The 19,717-nt window shown below is 40.0% G+C and overlaps 1 protein-coding gene across 1 annotated transcript in view; it reads right to left on the reverse strand.

Annotated features, from left to right (window-relative positions):
* Sntb1 (syntrophin beta 1) overlaps positions 1-19,717 on the reverse strand; it is a 241,638-nt gene that overhangs the window by 81,651 nt on the left and 140,270 nt on the right. The window contains exon 3 of the mRNA XM_034517259.2: positions 8,582-8,789. Within this exon, the coding sequence (XP_034373150.1) occupies positions 8,582-8,789 (208 nt within the window). The remainder of the gene's footprint in view (positions 1-8,581; positions 8,790-19,717) is intronic.

A 19,717-nucleotide genomic window follows, 5' to 3' on the forward strand; every position in this document is an offset into this window, starting at 1 on the left:
GCATTAACAGTCTGGTTCCCGACATAGCCAGCCTTCTTGGTTTAGGGATGATGGAAGAAGCCTGCACAGCAGTTCTATTTACATCTCCTATCAGATGGGAGTTCCTTCAAGTTAGAAACTATTTTCTCCCTGTAAGGAGTGGTGGGAAATTCTGACTTAGGTAAATTTTAGGCAGATGGTAAGTGATTTATTTAGAGACTCCAGAAATATCGCTCCATTAATTACACGGTTGAGAACTTGATTACCAGGAGCTTGTTGATGCTGGCCAGGGCTGTTTCACATTTACACTTGAGATTCTTTTAATGGATCTGGGCAAGGAAGCTAGAAAATGTGAAGGTAGAATGGTTGGTTGGCTCTATCTGAAATTTGGTGGGGGTGCTGTGGATAAATCATTACTGCTGAGACTGAGGACCAATGAGGCATAAGTGAGAAAATGGAACACGGAGACCAACACACACACGCACACACACACACACTCACACATACACACTCTCTCACACACACACACACACTCACACACACACTCACACATACACACACACTCTCTCACACACACACACACTCACACACACTCATATACACACACACAGACACAGAAGGCTTTGTATAGTACAGAGAAAAAGAGACGGAGATGGATAGATGAATGAACACAGAAGTGGGAGAGAGGGAGATGGGGGAGAGGAAAAGAGGGAGAGGGAAAGAAGGAGAGGGTGTGTGTGTGTGTATAAGAGAGAGAAGAAATGGAGAGATGGAGGGAGGAAAGAAGGGAGGGAGGGAGAAAGGGAGGGGGAGTCAGGGGGGGGATAGTGAATGGTCTTGCTTTTACACAGGTTGCTAAGCAGTAGAATTGACTATGAAAGCTAAAACTATACAATGGGATATAATGAGATGTACCAGGATGTAATGATTGGTTTGGAGCATAAAGATGATTCCATGACCCTCGACAATTTTATCAATATCATATAAATTATCTCTTCTTCATACCTATAAATATATAAGGAAGCATTACTATTACTTTATTTCTTTGGCATTTATTTAACAATTGTTATTTAGGTGTTAGAAAGACTGGGAATGACAATACATCTTTCCTTTGTACACAAGACACTTGAATCTGTAGTACTTTGAATAGAGCTTCCTTGCCTTCTTTGCCGTATCGCTTTTGATATAGAACAGCTTGCTTTCTGTGCCTTGGAAAAGTGTCGCGTACTTCATCAACTAACAACAAGTGTCATCAACTAACAAAAAGTGTCGCGTTTTCATCAACTAACAACATCGTATCCTTTGTATTTTCTCTTTTATATATTCAATACAATATATAAAATTCTTGTGAGTCAGCATCTCACTGTGTTGCCCAACCTGGCTACGCTGCTCCTGACTGTCTTTGACTGTTAGAATGGTGAGCATCCCTTTGCCATTAAGTGATGTAAAATGTGTCTATGGATTCCTCCCATGTGAACCTTAGTTCTGGGGCCCTTTTGCCCTCTGCCACAGCTACTCTCTTATCTTTGCCTTTGAGTCTGCCTCCACCATGTTCTGGTTGCCAACTCATTAACAATGCTTTGAATGGCGTCAGTATCAACATGCCTAGAGACAGCTATTTTTTTTTTAAATTCCACCAATATTTGGTTCAAATTTTATTTTTACAGTTATCACTGGTCTATGTCTTTTGCATTACCACTTTTTAATCTCTGTTCTATTATTCATTCTTGGGGAATGCCATGTATATTTAATACTTGTAAACAAAGAGGAAAATCACCATCCACTTTACTGTATGAGTATGGATTGACTATAAACTGCTGACACATCACACATAGACCTTGGATAGAGGGGTGTGCTATGTCACTACTCAGGACTGGCATAATGACCCATCTACATAATGATCTGTTGGCTGAGGAACATGTACTACAGTTTGCTGTTCATACTTGGGGTGCCATGGCAACTGTAACTCCTTTGTCATGCCAATATGCAAACTGTGTGTCTAGAAACATGGTCTTCCCTTGATGCATCCGTCACAGATGAGCTCTCATCCCAGTTCTCTCTAAGACCTCTTAACACTTTAGTAGCATAAAATTTAGAAGAAAGGGCGAGTCTTGTTGTGTGGAGAAGAAAGGCTTAAGCAGAGGACTCTAATTAGCTGACATTGTCAAGGGGCTATTAAAAGAATCTCTGACCATTTTCTTAGTGTCATAATGAATGAATGGGTGGAAAAGGGTGATAACTAATATTACAAGTGTTGCTCTTTCCTTGTTACAGGATTACAAAGGCTACTACTTGTTATTAGATGTCTCTTAGTTTTGAAACTGCTCTTTTGGTGTGTGATGCTACCGGAGGAGTGTTCTCTGGGAAGCCTTACTCAGAAGGGCATGTGTCTCCTGGGTCCATTTATTGGCTCAGTCTGATGTCAAGTGCTAGAAAGAAAGTCTGAGATTTTAGAGAAGGGGTCTCAAAAAGGTTCCACGGGGTTTCCAGGCTTACTTCGTGGGACTGAAGCTATTAAAACACATTTGTCTGAGACAGAGTATGAATAATCAATGTCCTCGGTGTCAACCATGCGGAGGCATAGCTACAAGGAAGTTGCATTGCAAAAAATCTGAAATAACAATAAGTAAAGCTGAGGATCTACTTGTATCTTGAAGCTCACAAATGGGTGTTTTGGCTTGCTGTGTTGCATTTTTAGTCTAATGTGGAATCACCTGCAAATTAATGCCAAGACGAATCAAATGCCCAATACAAGGGGACACACAACAGACTTCAAAGTTTCCATTAAGTTCATTTACTATTGTTTCTTTATACATCTAGAGTGTGAGAACATAGCTTCCTAATGTAAAATAGGACCACTGAAAACACTGCAATGTATAAATAATTGAAAAAAAATATTTAAAAAAATTAAAACAGTAAGTTTGAGGTAGAAATACATATTATAAGTTTTGGGCAGAGCTTGGTGTTTATGGACCTTGTGAGAACAAACTAGAGGCAAATGGAAAGGCTTTCCCCTGACTTACGCAACTTGCCTATGGGTTTTAGTGCTCATTGGGAAATACAATATGGGGATAACATATGACCTAGATAGCAGAGAGCCAAGGAGGATGTCTCTGTTCACAGCCTGTGGTGGCATGGACAATGCAGAGCCTGAGAAAGGGTACTAGGACTCAAGGAAAGAAGTAGATGGCTATTATTTTTATACTTATTAGTGGTCTTTTTTTGCATTATCACTTTTCATTTCTGTTTTATTATTCTTGGGGAATGCCATATCGATTTAATACTTGTAGACAAAGAGAAAAATCACCCATCCACTTTACTGTATGAGTGTGGATTGACTATAAACTGCAGACATATCATACATAGACCTTGGATAGAGGGCTGTAGTGAATGATTGGCAGGGGAATCATTCTAAAGACTAAATCAAAGAAATAATTTTACCTTAGTGTTGTCCTACTGTGTTATGATTTCTGTGTATGAATTTTAAGTGTGACTGTAGATAAAATGCCTTCCATTCTGGAGTCTGCATTTCCACTTCAGTAAGAACAAGAAGTTGGGTTAGGTCAGCTGAGAGTTCCTTCATCTCTGTTTTTGCAGGTAGACGCTTTCTCCTGTTCACCAATCCAGACTTAGATCATTGTGTTACTCTCCATATCTTCCACAAAAGGCTGAAGGGATGGCTGAATGGGTAAGAACTTGTCTGTGCAAGTATAAGAACCTGAGTGGGTATCCCAGGATGCACATTAAAGGCCAGATGTAGCCATGGGCACCCCAGGAACCGAGACCTGTGAGGGTGGGAGAGAAGATGATGGCCAGGGCTTTATGGCCATCAGCCTAGTCCCAGGTCAATGAAAGATCCTGTTTTATGGATGGTAATGATAGAGAAGATCATTTCATGTTCTTCCCTGTCCTCTACAAGCATTCATAGGCATGGGTACCTTTTTGACACATGTACATATAACACACACACAGACATACATACACATACATGCATACATGCATCCATGTGCACAGACACACACACAGACACACAGACACACAGACACAGACACACACACACACACACACACACACACACACACACACACACACACACACTTCATTAAGCCAATGCTATTCATGCATGGCAGAACCTGAAGAACTCTGGTGTGTCCTTTGCCTGCCTTCCCCACAAGCTGAACTATTGTATACCCCCACTCTTTTCTTCTTATCCTCTCAGGCAGTAAAGTGAGCTCTCCAGTCATTGGGGATCTCATGGTTTTTTAAAAGCCATCTTGTGACAGTTCAACTCTCTCAAGGAGAGAAGAGTGTTAGTATTCAGTTTTCTTCCGGTGTAGAGTCAAGGAGGTCTTGGGATTTGCAAGGAAGAGGATTTACAAAGGAAATTGATGCTGCTTCACATTATGCCCATGTAAGCCTTCCTTGTAAAACCTTGGAATTAAATATGATTTGCATAGTCCTATCATGGAGCGCCTTTTATTCATCCACAAATCAAAGCTTAACAGTATAGCGAAAGACAAAGGACATCAATTTAAGGTAAATTGCAGCTGGATATATATAGGATCACATTTTATATCTTTACAAATACCAAGGAAATTTTGATATTTGTGATAAGAAAGGCACAGTATTAAGGATTTGCCATTCATTGTATTTGGCTAAAAGCCATCCATATGAATCCACACTAGAATTTTGTATTAAACATCTATTCAAAAATAAGCCTTGTTTGGATTTGTTCCCTTGGACTTGATGTATGGTAATTTTTTTTTGAGAAATTTAGAGTTAAAAGCAATAAAGGATATTCTTGCTTCTAATAATTGTCCATGATAAGTCATTATTGCTCTTATAAATACCATGAAGCACACACTCAAGGAGACATCTGCAATAATTATTTGAAATTATATTGCAAGAATAATGGCATTCTCAGAACAGAAAGAGCTTTTTATATGCTCTTATTACTACTCCATGGGAAAACCTAATAATGGCCTATGGAGGACTGGGATAAGCCAAAGGCATAACTCAGTTTTTAAGTAAAAAATAATGGAACCTCTGGAAACACAGCCAGTATCACTAGGACTGATACAATGTCACTTTTCAACTATCTGAACAATAATTATTTTGAATACAGATTATGATATAAAAGATGTGAGAGGGATGGTTGAAGGAACGAGTGTAGCATGCAATGAATCAGCTTGTTTAGACTGTTGTTGAGGTGAGGGTACATGAATAGCACTTAATGAGATGCGTGCATGTGTGCGTATGTGTACACACATGTGTATGTGCAAGTGTGTATTATATGTACATGTGACAGGAGGGTACACATGCCTATGAATATAGGCTTGGAAGATGTATGTACTGGCTGGAACCCACATACATGCCAGATCCAACTTCACATCCTTCTGTGAGTCCTGGGATGTTCATGCACACCAGCAAACTTCACCAGGGCTCATCCTGTGTCTCTTGCTCCAGGTCAGCCTCATCCATTGGGAAATAAGAACACAAAGTCAGTAACCAGGGGTTGGCAGGAGTTGGCTTTGTCTACTAAAGACTATGTTTGGGAGTAACCAGCCTTTATCTACAGCTGTGATGCTTGAAGGTTTCAGTTCCTGCTCCTGCCCATGTCCTTTCAGGTCAAAGAATAGCACAGCATCTTTTGTCTATTTTCAAGAGCTTCTTTATGTTCCCTGCATCTTAGCTACACAGCATTAACTACCTCTTCTTTAAATCCCTTTACTCATTACTTTGAATTCCTACTTCTCTCTTCCAGGACACTGAAGATGTGTTCCATTTTCTCTCTTAGGACTACTCAAGTTAACTCAGGACCTTAACCAAACAAAGACCCGTTTTCATCCCAATAGGCCCTTATTCTTGTCCTTCTATAAAGCGTGTCTGCTGCTTCCATCTCTCCTGTATCTATAAACACTTTATTATTCTAACTTTTCCATTATAATTTTTTATTGCCCCTTTGAGGTTTGAAACTCAGTTGGTAGAATGCTTACCTACCATATACAGAATCCTGTATTTGATACCCAGCACCACATAACCCAGGCATGGTGACATATGCCTGCAATCCCAGAAGACTAGAAGTCTGGGAGATCCTTAGCTACACAATGAGTTCAACATCATATTGGGCTATATAGCCTCAAAAAATCAGAACAATCAGGATGATACTCTTCCCCAAAGAAAAGTCTGTACCTTTCTGGTGGCTCACACATATCATATCTGCTTGTAGAAGGGGCCGAGACAGTCTATACTTGCTTGGGCTATATAGAAAGACTCTCATACAGATCTCCCCCAACCCTACCCCAAATAAAACTAACCTTCTTTATTTTTCAAGGGACATGACTTGGTTCATTCTGATCTCAGCATAACTGGAGCTCTAAATAGGACCCAAGACAATCAATCCAATTAGATTTAATATTAGGGCCTTTGTTGGAAGTGATAGAGCACAGAGGTTTCAACTTAGAGACAGCCAAGAGTATGATCATAAACATGAAATGTTCAGGTCAAGCAGAGATGAGTTCTTTGATAATAAATCATCAAAGTAGACAGAAACACAAAGAAGTGGAAAGGTGTGACTAATATCATTAAGTACATCCTGGGCACACTAGAAGCTTATCCTGGGACACAGCCTGCACAAATCCCTGTGGTCAAGGAGAGTTGAATTTCAGTCCTTTGAAACTGCAGGGTTGCTCAATAAGAGGCCTCCCCCAAAAGAAACACACCAGAGAAAGTAAATGGTGGCCAGTGTTAGCAACTGTGACTCTGCAAATGTCAACTGAGCATAATTCCTGTACTATTTTCATTAAGAACACCAACTTGAAACATGTACATTTATATCAAGACCACAGAAATCCCTATGCAGAAGTAGTCCATCACCTCAGATTCCCTTCTGACTATGCTGTCACAGTCACTCAGCTGTCCCCATTTCCGGTCACCTTCTGAGCCAGCAAATCATGGCAGGCTTCCCAAAGTTCCAAGGTCTTATGATATTGAAGCTTTTAACTTCTTCACTGTCCTTTACTTCTCCAACATCTGAGAGATGGGACAACCCTAAACCAAACAACCCAGTTTGCACTGAATGTTATGGCTCAGACCCATGTGTGAACAGATGCCCACAAGGAACCATGGTGGGAAACAGCCAAATGGTCTGTTCAGGTATTATGTCCAAGTGCCATTTGACTGGACCTTCTCAGATAACAGGATTCATTGGCAGGAAAGCTGTGATTGCAACATCTCTATTCCTATTTACCATCTATTAGAAGGGGAGTCATAGGGAGGTGAAGCTGCCTCAAATCCCAGTGTTCAGAAGTACTAGAAAACACTGCAGGTTTAAGGGACAGCAATTAGATGTAAGATCAATGGCCAACACTCAATCCTTTAAGCCTTACTATTCCCAACATAGCACATGCTTTGGGAAAGAAAATCTTAGTAACGGTCCTAATGTTATATACAGAAATTTTCCATGGCAGCTGTCCTCCATGAGACACAGTTGTCTTCGTCATCATCATCATCATCATCATCATCATCATCATCTCCACCACCACCACCACCACCACCACCACCACCACCACCACCACCACCACCATTATCATCACCATATCATGTAAAAGAACTTTTATTTTAATCCATCATTTATACAAAGGCCAAACAGTGACACAGTCCATATTAGCCAATCTTTGCCTCAGAGATCCTTATTTAATTGCCTGATTTGCTAAAATGTCTAAGCTATGACTTTCTGAATTATATTTACAATATAAATTTAATCTTCTGCAGTTGTAACCCTTTGTCAGATTTTCATCTTTTTGCTTTTGTCAAACATATATATGACTTCTTACACATACATGTAAATGGGAACAATCTAGGAAAAGGAAGAAGACTGGCCTAAGGGGGGAAAACAAGGAATATATATATATATATATATATATATATATATATATATATATATATATATATATTCTTTTATGAAATCTATGATTTTGTATGAGAAATATACTCTAACGACTATTTTTTAATCTGCTTACTGTTTCAATGCTGCTGTGCACTCATTTTAAATACAAATCTTGCAACTCTTGCCTAAACCTGCATCCCCTACAAAATTGATGCTCATTAAGAATGACATTTAAAACCTATTTGTTTAAAAGTACAAGTAAAAGATAAGATGGTAATGAATCAGCACCAAGTAGTTGCTCAATAAGTCCTCATTATTAATATCATTTCTGTCATTTATAAACATATGATTCCTAAAGGATCTAGTTAATTAATGAAAAGGTTCATTAAAATCTACATAAATGCATTCTGAGCAACCATTTCAGCCCCCTTCCTCCTAGATGCTGTACTAGAGCACATAACAGAAATCAAAGTCGTCATTAGCTCCCTCATTCATCCATTGAGCCATTAGGGACCATCTGTAATTTGCCACATATTTGAAAGTATGCTAGGAAATGAATGTTGATTAACACAAATTCCCCACATACTGCAATGTTATGAGATCTTCTGCAATGGACAAGAAATCCAATTACTCATAAAAAGAGAAGCAGCCTATAAAATAAGTGAATTTCAGTGGAGTAACCTATGGGCAATTGACAGGGAGACTTTCTCTTACCTTTTCTGCAAGCCAGCCAAGGTGCCTGATCTCACGACTGCCGGCAATGCCTGTCTTCCCCAGCTGTTCCCTGATGTCAGCAATCACACGGGTCAGCAAGTCACCAACGTTGGAATGGATGGCACTGAACCAGGCTTGGGCCGTGGCAGAGTCCTTACTCCTCAGGATCACTGTGTGCTTAGCATCTGGTGAATGGATTTCTAGTTGCCTAGGGAGGCAAACAGAGGAGGTACAGGAATGACCTGGTAGTTCATCACAGCCCACCTTTCTAAGGCAAACACAATGTTTATTCTTGACATTTACCTCTATGCTTTCACTATTCCATCATTCATGGATTCATTTATTTAATCATCAGTTGCCCTGGCTCTGGTCTGTGCCTTTGGAACACAGTATAACAGTATCATCACAATCACCAAATCCCCCAGATTAAGGATATCTCATTTTCCTGTGATGCAGCTGATTCTGAGATTATATTAATTCAGTTGCACACAGAATTTTAATATTGCTCCCACCCCATTGCTGTTGTGGTAGGAAGCAGACCACAGTAATTAGCCACATTCTTAACCCCGTTTCCCACTATTAGTCAATTGAGATATTTTAAAATAAAAAAAAATGATCAAATTTCATATTCTTTGATTTTCTTTCTTTTTTGAGACAGGGTCTTATGTAGCTCATACTTGGCCCCTAAAATTGCACATAACTGAGGGAGATCTTGAACTGTTAATTCTGTCTTCTGCTCTTGCCTTTTTCAAGTGCTAGGATTGTAGGTGCGTACCACTACTCTCCAGTTGTCAAACCTTTATTCTTTAGGAACCTTGTCTGTGGCACACTTAAGTATGACTGAGTCATGTATATATATCTCACGGTTAATACTACACACCAAAGCCAAATGCCAGAGTTGAAGTTGGGCCACTTGAGATGTAGCGAAAGTGATGTATTTAGAGTGAGTGTTTTAACAGTGTGGTGTTTTAGACAGAGTCTGCAATGGTTTGAATATGAATGGCCACATAGGCTCTTATATTTGAATGCTTAGTCAGCAGGGACTGGAGTTCTTTGTTAGGGTTAGAAGGATAAGAAGGAAGTGTGTTACTCGATGACAGAAGTGGATGTGAAGCTTTGAAGTTTCAAAAGCCAGAGAGAGGGTAGGTTATTGCTGCCAGGCACAACCATGCTGCTCCTTGGCAGAATGTGGATTTTGGGATTTTAGATTATGGAAGCAGCTGAACACTGTAAGCAGGGTTTACCCATCAATACTAGTAGGAGCATGGAAGAAAGTGGTCTTGAGAACAATGTAAATTATGATGGCTCTGATAAGAGGTTTTTGAGGGAAAGAATATTAGTAAGTGGCCTAGAGACCATTCTTATGATATTTCTGGCAAAGAAGATGGAAACTTTCTGCCATTGTCCAAAAATCTGCCTGAGGCTAAAGAGAAGAGTTTTGGGTTAATGATATTGGCAGAGGAGATTTCAAGACAGTCTAAAGTTAACTGTGTTGCTTGATTATTAATGGTCAGGCTTATGCAAATCAATAGTGCAAAGGAGCAAGCTGGACAAAAAGACATACAAAATGTACACTTCAAAGTGAAAAGAAGCACCAGGCAGTATAATGGAGCTAAGTTCAATGCTCAAGGAGATAAAAGTTTAAAGTATAGCCTGATATTAAATGGAATAAAGGGAGCTGTGATTTCAGGGCAAGACTCCACCAAGGTAATGTTCAACTTGTAAAAGGAATTAAGGAAAATCTTAAGCAGTGAAGGAAACTACCAAAAACAGAGAGCTGATGCAAATATAATTGAAAGAGTGGGCCAAGTTCCAGTTCCATCAAGCAGCAGAACTTGGCAGCTTTGACAATATGGTTCTGGCTTTAGAGTGAAGGATACAAGAAAGGGGTTGTGGAATCTCTCTCCAAGGCTAAGAAAAGCTGCCAAGACCAGGCATATGTCAGGGGTGTCCCTGCATGGAGGTCCAAAGAGGCCATTGTATAAAGCTGTGAAGGGGAAGGCCAGGTTGTGTTGGAGATTCTAAGATGTTGGAGATGCCAGGGCTGTGGGATACCTACCAAGGAAAGCTGCAGACTAGGTATGGAACTGTCCCAAAATGGAGAAGTTTGTTGTAGTCAATGAAGCTCAAAGGAATTGGAGAGCTGAAGAACACGTTGATAGTAAACACAGAAATGAAGAATTTGGAGTTTTGCTGGCTGGTTTTTGGTCTTGCCTTGGTCCAGAATTTCCTCTCTATGTTCCCTTTCTTCTCTTTTTGGGATGGTAACATATATTCTGTGCCACGGGGCATTGGAAGTAGGTGTTCTGTTCTTGGTTGTGATTTTATAGGGGGTTATAATAAAGAGAACCCATGAGTCTCACAAGAGACTTTGAATTTTGGATGTTTAAACAGTGTTGAGACTCTGATAGACTATGGGGGCTTTTGAAGTCAGACTAAATATGCTTTTGAATTATGATATGGCTACAAGCCTAATGCGGTCAGTGAGTGGAATATGGTGGTTCGAATAATAAGAAGGGCTCCTATAGGCTCATATATTTGAGTGCTTAGTCACCAGAGAGTGGAACTCTGATAGAAGTAGAAACCTTAGGAGGTGCGATCTCATTGAGGAAGTGTGTCACTGTGGGTGGAGGTGAAGCTTTGAGGATTCAAGGGATTATGTCAGGTCCTCTCTATCACTCTTGAGGCCTGCAGATCAGGACATAGCTCTCTGCTACTGTTCTAGAACCATACTTCTTGTCATAATGATAATGGACTAAGACTCTGAAACTGTAAGCAAGCCCCTAATTACATGCTTTTTTTTTCCTAAGAGTTGCCTTGATCATAGTGTCTCTTCACAGCAACACAACAGTGACTGAGATGGGTAATGTTTGCTTTTAATTTGTTATTGTGAGGAAATTACAGGTTAATGTGGAAGTGTACAAACAGTACAGAAAAGTCTGTCCTGCCTCACCCAGCTTCCCTGATGATTATATTTTACTTGATGATTATACTTTAATAGCAAAACAGGTACACTGGCACTGGTATAGTGTATATGTCTGTGCACTTTTATCCTGTGTAGATTTATGTAAAGGCCACTGTAATCCTTTGTAAACAGTCATTCCATCACCACAATGATTTCCCAGCAACCTTCTTACTACCATCTCAGATTGCCATGTTTTCTCCAGCTCTGTACTTTTCAGTATAGTTATTTTCTGTTGCAGAGAAAATATTTATTTTTATTCACTGATGTTGGTATTGAGAACTTCAAAACAGAATGTAAATATCCATGTATTAATATCCTCTTATTGCTTAATAATCATACAACAGTCCATTAAGAATTTACTGCATTCTAGGCAAAGTATTTAATTCTTTAATATAATAATAGTAGTATGTTCTCAACAATGCTATGCCTTCCATTGTTGACTGATTTAACATTATTGAACATTGAAGCTAGGGAAATAATTTACCCAAGGCTACACAGATGGTAATTCTGGGATTCAAACACATGTGAATCTATGACTTTAAAAACAGATTACAGCACCTCTGTTTTAGATTAGGTAGCATCTAAGAGGGAGGCAACTGTTGTCTTCTGTAGCAGTCTGAAGACTGAAATTAATCACCTGGGATGCATCCAATAATGCCCTGCTTAGCTCCTGCCTTAGAAGATAACTATTTTTCAGATTACATGAACGTTAGACATCTCAAGGCAACCTGGCCCCATTAACATTTGAAACCGACCTTTGGAGAAAATAATTTAACTCAGAAACCTGAACTGTAGGAAAAAAAATGATTTGGAAAGTGGGATGTCTCTAAGGAGTTTGAGCAACAATTAGCATTCTTTGTAAGAAATTTGAAAACAAGCCATAACTGCCTGAAGGTTTTATGTGAAGAGTCAGGGGACTCTAGCATTGACATCTGTCCCAACCCAGGAGAAAAACAATGCTATACCTCCTAGGAACTTTCCAAAAAAGACACAGGGAGTTAAGGGTAGGCTTGGGATCCAAGAAACACATTAAAGAACACTTTTGACTAGTCTCTTAACTTTTGTCACTATTTATTGTTCTAGAAACTTAAAACATGCAAGTCTTTTATTAACAGTGTTTTCTTTTGAATATCTGGATTTTTTTTTTTTAAATGACAGCTTGGGAAGCCATCACTCTCCAGCCCCCCCCCCCCCCCAATGTTTTGTTTAGTATGTTGCTGCAATGTCACAAGAAGAAGGCAGACTTGCACGCTGGGCTCTTTCCTTTGGATTTTGACAGCCTTTATCAATATTAGTAAATTTAAGTAAACTTTAAGAGCCATAAATCTCAGAAAAAATATACTGATTACATCTATACAAACTGATTTTTTTTCACCTTCCCTCTGTCTCTGGACACAGTATCTTGCTAGGTTAACCTTTGAACTTGCAAACTTTCTGAATGCTGGGATTACAGATGTGGACCACATGTCCAGCCTTTGAATGTATTCTGAGAAGTGGATATATGCGTGTAATTTCAAACTGGATCAAGCAATAGGAAACTAAAAGCATCCCAGAAGTCCTTGCTGTTCTCTGTCTCCAGTGACCATCAAAATATCTACTCTTAGACTTTCTGTCTTCATTGTTAGAGTATGATAATTGTAAAGGTACTTATTTGTATTTCATTCCTGATGCTGGGAATTAAACATAGGCTTATTCATGCTAAGAATATACTTTCCAATTATGCATGGTCCTCGGCCCTTAAGCATTTTTTTTTTTTTTTTGAGACAGAATCTCTTTAAATTGTCTAGGCTGGCTTAGAACCTGCTCTATACAACATTTAGATCTTACACTCATTCAGGCCTTAAACTCATCCTGTAGATCAGGCAACTCTTGAATGTGTGATCTTGTCTTTGCCTTCCAGGTACATGAGTTGACTTGCCTATGCCACCACCTGCCTCCGGCAGTCTTTCCTAACCTATAAATTATGGGGTTGTCTGAACAGTATGTGTATGGGTGGGGGGGGTAGAGAGGAGAGAGAAGAAAGATAGACAGAGAGAGGGGGAGGGAGGGAGAGGGGAAGAGAAAGGGAAAGGGATAGAGACAGAGAGGCACAGAGAGACAGACAGACAGTCAGACAGAGAGAGAAGGGAAAGGAGGTAATAAGAGGGGGAGATAGGGAGGGAAGGAGAAAGGGAGAGAAGGAAGGGAGACAGGGAGATAAAGACACAGAGAGGGAAAGAAAGAGAGAGAGGGAGAGAGGGAGGGAGGGAGAGAGAGAGAGAGGGAGAGAGAGAGAGAGAGAGGGAGAGAGAGAGATCCTAGAGTGTTTCTGAGGTAAAGTTTAAATATAGGGTCTCATTGTGTTCCTCAATGCCTCTCAAAGTGTGGCCAAACCCAGCAGCACCACCTTACTCAGAGCTTACTAGAAATATACACTATGCCGGGTGGTGGTGGTGCACGCCTTTAATTCCAGCACTTGGGAGGCAGAGGCAGGTGGATTTCTGAGTTCGAGGCCAGCCTGGTCTACAGAGTGAGTTCCAGGACAGCCAGGGCTATACAGAGAAACCCTGTCTTGAAAAACAAAAACAACAACAACAAAAAACCAACAAAACAACAAAACAAAACAAAAAAAAACCCCAAGAAATATATACTATTTGGTTCCCTTCTCAGTACTATTTAAGAATCCTGGGGGCAGGTGCCAGCAACCTGGCAGGCAAACTAGATGTGTGATTCTGGTTGTAGAAAAGCCATGGTGTAGTCTCATAACAGTATAGCCACGGACTTCCCAGTGGCTGAGGTGAACAAGTTATTGAATGGTGGTGAGTTGAAGTATTCAGTTAATCCTCAAAGAAGGAGAGCAGATGACCCAGAGCAGAAGAGGGACCTGGGCCTTTTATAATCAAAGACAGTAGAAGAGGTTCTCAATGAAGGGATCCCTCAGAAACCTACAATACATTTCTTTTAAAAATCATTTGGTTAAATACAAATGATTGGAGCTCATCCCAGACTTATCAAGTAAAACTCTCCAGTAGTCAAAGCCTGGGCATATGCTTTAAAATGTTGGCAAACTATATAGATTGAATGGACAGTATCCCCACTAAGCCAAGCCTTTTAAGTTCCTACAGACAAGACTAGGTGTATTCAAGGTGGTATGAGGAGAGATAGCTAAAATTAAGAGCTATTTGAAAGATAGCATGAAAACAATATAGTAGAAGCTTCCTAAAACATATTCATATATGAAGGCAATCTAAACAAAATTGCCAAATAATGGGCACACACAGTTCCAACTTAACATCTCTTGTCAGCAAAAAGAAGCTTCTAGTATTGGAATTAGATTACACCTAATTGACTTATCTGCCAAGGGTGTCTTATGGGAATCTTCAAATAACCCACGCTGCTGCTGAGACTATAAGTTGCTCTCCTCAAACTAACAGCAAGTTCCTATTGCTGAAGACAACACCTACAAAACTCACTGAACATGGAGAAGTCAAGAACTTTTGCCTACACATTGCCCTCACCCCCGTGTTCTTGTCTTCAGTACAGGGAGGTACAAGAACGTACTCTGCAGGCTATCAACAAAGAAACAGAAGCACCAAGCCAAACACAAAACCTTTATCTACAATGCTGTCCTGCTTGCAAGCTACTCTGGGGAAATGTTGACATGAAGGTTATAGTAGTAACCAAGCAATATCTGATTTGACTTAAGGCCTATTCCCAACACTGCTTGGGTGACCAAGAACCAGAGACTATCATTATGTTATGTTATATTACTATATTTATCATTTTATAATCCTTTAGAGGCCTGTTTGTTTTCTGACGGTAGGCAGAAAGGGATTGGATCCAGATTGGGGGGGGGGGGGGATGGGGAAGAACTGGAGTAGAGGAAAATTGTAATCAGGATAAAGTATGTGAGCAAAAAAACATCTACTTTCAATAAAAGAGAAAAAGAGAGAGAGCAAGCATGTACAGGTGGCTTTCAGGACAAGCCAGTAGAAGACAGGTGAGCATGATGGTTATCTACTGCTAAGAAACAAGATCACTCAAAACCTTGTGGCTTAAACTCCAAACACTTATTACCCCACTGTTTCTCTGGGTCAGGAATTGGGTGGCAGAGTGTAGTTGAGCTGAGTCAGCTGTAATCACAGATCTGATGATGGTTATCTTGTCATTTGGAAGGGTGTAGTCTTGGGCAGAACAAGGCAGGGCTGAGACCAGGTCCATTCAGAGCTGGTACTTACAGTGTCTCTTCTGCTTTGCCTGCTTTCTTTCTTTAGTCAGGTCAAGCTAGGTTACTGTGAAATACAACTGGAAGCCCTGCTTGTACTGTGATGAAAAATGAGAAATTTAATTTCTATAAGCCTTAAATGTCTTCATCCCCTATACCACAGCACTGGTAGAAATTATGATGAAAATGGTGATTCTGATGATAATGACTATAAATACTCCTGACAAGGAGATTTGGGTAACACTTTGTGACTGACAAATCCTGACAGTAACCATTGTTTACACTGTCAATATTTAAGATTCCTGACTTAGTAAGTGGGAAAAGAAACTTTTTTAGTAAATATAAGACACTTGTGCTTTCTTCATTTGGTGATATTTGTGTTAGCTTTCCATTCCTATTTAAAAATTTAAAATTACATTGTGTGTGTGTGTGTGTGTGTGTGTGTGTGTGTGTGTGTGTGTGTGTGTTTGTGTGTGTTGGACAAATGCAAAAGAAAATATCCTTTAATTCCAGCACACTTACAATATAGCATGTTCTGGGTGCTGTAAAAACAAGGAAGCTACTTGATCAGTGTCTCCAAAGAACTTGTCACCTGCAGTGCATTGATCACTATGTTCCCAAAATTCAAGTCCAAATAGAATCTTAGCCTGATCTTTTTTTTTGGAAATGGAATCCTTGTAGATATAGTTCAGGCAAGGTAAGAGATATTCTTTTATCCCACTAACCTACCAATCGGACTGAGGTGGGTGGGTCTAGTAAGACCAAAAGAGGAGCAATGAGTCAACTTGAGTGGTTTCGTGGGTCAATTGTACTTGCCACCAAACCTGGCAACCTGAGTTCAATCCCTGGAACCTGTGGTTGAAGGAGAGCATGAACTCCTGAATGTTGTTCTCTAGCCTCTACATCATGATATATGTATCCTTGCTTGCACAGGTACACACACACACACACACACACACACACACACACACACACACACGCAATACATAAAATAAAAAGGGGGAAGAAAGGGGACATAGATGAACAGCAAAGAAGATGATGAAGAGATACAGCAATGGGGCAAGATTTCAGGTTTTCACACCAAGCCAGGAGTTAAGTTTGGCATGGCTTCTCTAACCTGACCTCCAGAAGGAACCCACCCTGTCAACACACTGGTGTCAAGTCTCCAGATTCCAAAACTTCAGGTGGATCTGTTTCTACATTTCCAACTACCAAGTGATACTTGATTATATTGCACAATTATCTTCCTTCTCATCATGGGATCAGGAATATTCTAGAATTTAAAATCCATGACAGTTCAAAGAGAGGCCCAAGATAGGTCAGAGCTGTGTCTATCATGTATCCATTTCAGCACACTTAGACTAAAAATCTTTATAACAAAAATGTCCATCCCACTGGCATCCAATCATCTCACATAGAAGGAAAAGTGGAACTTGCTGGAAACGACAACAAACACAGTCTTGGAAAAATGTTGGCCCATAGTAGGGCTCCACTCAGCCAGTAAGCACGCCCTCTACTTTCTTCTCTGGATGCAAAAAAGTAAGAGAACTCCCTTGCTAACTGTGAGTCCTACATTTCTGGAACTAGGGATGAGGAAGGAGGAGGGAGTTAAGGAGCAATAAAGCCAGGAGGGTTGATGGGAGCTATTTTGAGCAGGCCAGTCTTTTATAACTCCTATTTCGTTCCCCAGTTGAACTGACCACTGCTTGATGAATTGTGTTTATCTGTAGTTCAGCGATAAAGTTCTCTTTTAATTCCCCATTGAATAGAAATATTTAGGGCAATGCCACAGCTGTGTTTATTCACACACTCTGCCACAGTTATGTAAATACTGCCTATGGAACTATTTCTGATAAAGGACCCATACCAACCCCGAGGAATTAGATGCTCACTCGAGATGTCTGCCAAGATGAGCAGTTTCGACTCAGCTTGGCAGAGCTGTGAATGGTATCACAGCTTCACAGAGATCATTTGGCAAACTTCATGGAGAAAGAAAGAGGCACTTTCTTCTCTTGCTCTTGCAAAGCTTCCACTGAGCTAAATACTTTTCAGTGTTCTCTATTTTTCTAGCTTAGAAATATGAAGCTGAAACTTGAGGTCCCCTAATACAAAACTAATAAGTGAAGCAGAGGTTGAAACTTGGAAGCTGTCCTCTGATTTGAAGCTGGAGAGAACAAAGGTGAAGCTGTTAGCTTCCCACAACTAGGAGTCACCAGGAGAACCACGTGACCAATATGGCTGCTCCCGGGTCTCAGATCCATAATTCCTGTGGCACCTAAGAACCACTTTCTGAAAGACAAAGGTAGAGGTTACTCTCTCTGAATGCCAGAGTTTTGATATATTTTTATTTCTACCTTTATGATTTTCTCTGTTTCTCAAAAATATCTTGCAATGGAACCAGAAAAAAGAAAGTTACTTATTTTTTTATTTGTTAAAGAAAAACACGTTCATGTTTACCAAACTTTAACAAAGGCAACAGTGAAATATGTGCTAAGTAATAAAAGCAGTGTTATACTAAGAAAAAAATGTATCTTATTCTTAGATAACACTAGAGAAAAATAGGTGAGAGTAATAAATATGTATTGTAACTTGAAAAATATTTTTTAAGTTTATTTTTCTTTTATGTGCATTAGTGTTTTGCCTTCATATATGTCTGTGTGGGGCTGTCAGATCCTCTGGAAGTGGACTTATAGACGTTTATGAGCTCCCATGTGAGTGCTGGGAATTGAGCCCTGGATCTCTGAAAGAGCAGCCAGTGCTCCTTAACTCTGAGCCATTCATTTTTAAAAAGGTAATAACAACGTTTAAAATGAGGACTTAGTACTTGTTGTATAGGGGTGCAAACCACACACACACACACACACACACACACACACACACACACATACCACACACATGAATGGTTCTTCTTACTGTCTTCACCTAGCTAGCCTAAGAACTGAATCATATGGGACACATTCGATGGGTAAGAAGCGTTCTATTGGAGGGATCAACTCATCTAGGCTCACCCAGACAGTAATAAAGCACGTTGTGACTGGAGTCCCAGTCATCCGACTTGAAAACCTATGCCTTAGTTATTATTGCACAGCTCTGGTTTAAATGTGGTAGTACCACAAATGCTCATGGATATACTAGGTATTTTCTTATTGCGGTAAATACACATGAGACAAGAGCAACTTAAAGGAAGGAGGGGTTTGTTATACAGTTATGTCCTTCATAACAAGGTAGGCATGGCTATAGCAGTGCAAAGTATCTGGTCACATTGTATTGAATTCAGGAGTCAAAGAGGTGGTGGATGCTTAGAGTCAGTAAGCATCAGTCCTTGATCCCTGACCAGGGAATGGTGCCATACACATTTGAGACAGATCTTCCCACTTCCAATAACATAGTCTGGCGACTCCTTCATAGATATGTCAGAAGCTTGTCGCCTTGATGATTCTTGACCTTGTCAAGTTAATAATCAACATTAACTATTAAATGGGTAGAAGGTTTAGTCTCTATATCATTGTGAGAAGCTGTGGACCTTAAAGAGAAGAAGCTTTATTAGGATTTTTTAAGTTCCTGGAGTTTTCCTTTAAAGGGGATTGTGGGAGCTGTGGTTCTCAGACTCTATTTCATGGCTCATGAATGTAGATGCTTCATTACCTACACCCACCAAGAAGTGCCATCCTTGCCAGAGGCCCAAGCATACTAAATTGTTTGATCATGGATTCGAACCTCCAATTTGTGAGCTGAATAACCCCCCTCTCTCTTAATAAGTTAATTGCCTCAGACATTCTCTAGTGAAGCTGACTAGTACATGTCACATTCATTGGGGGTTTATAAAACATGCCTCCTTTAAGAGTGGGGACTACTTTGCATCCTTTTGCTGTTCAGCATCTTTGGAACACCATTTTGGTAAACATGGAAAGCTTCTTTAAAATTACAAGTAGAGTTTCTCCATGACATATGGCAGAATTCAATTTTT

Source organism: Arvicanthis niloticus, chromosome 13 (assembly GCF_011762505.2).
Source record: "Arvicanthis niloticus isolate mArvNil1 chromosome 13, mArvNil1.pat.X, whole genome shotgun sequence".
Lineage (NCBI taxonomy): Eukaryota > Metazoa > Chordata > Mammalia > Rodentia > Muridae > Arvicanthis > Arvicanthis niloticus.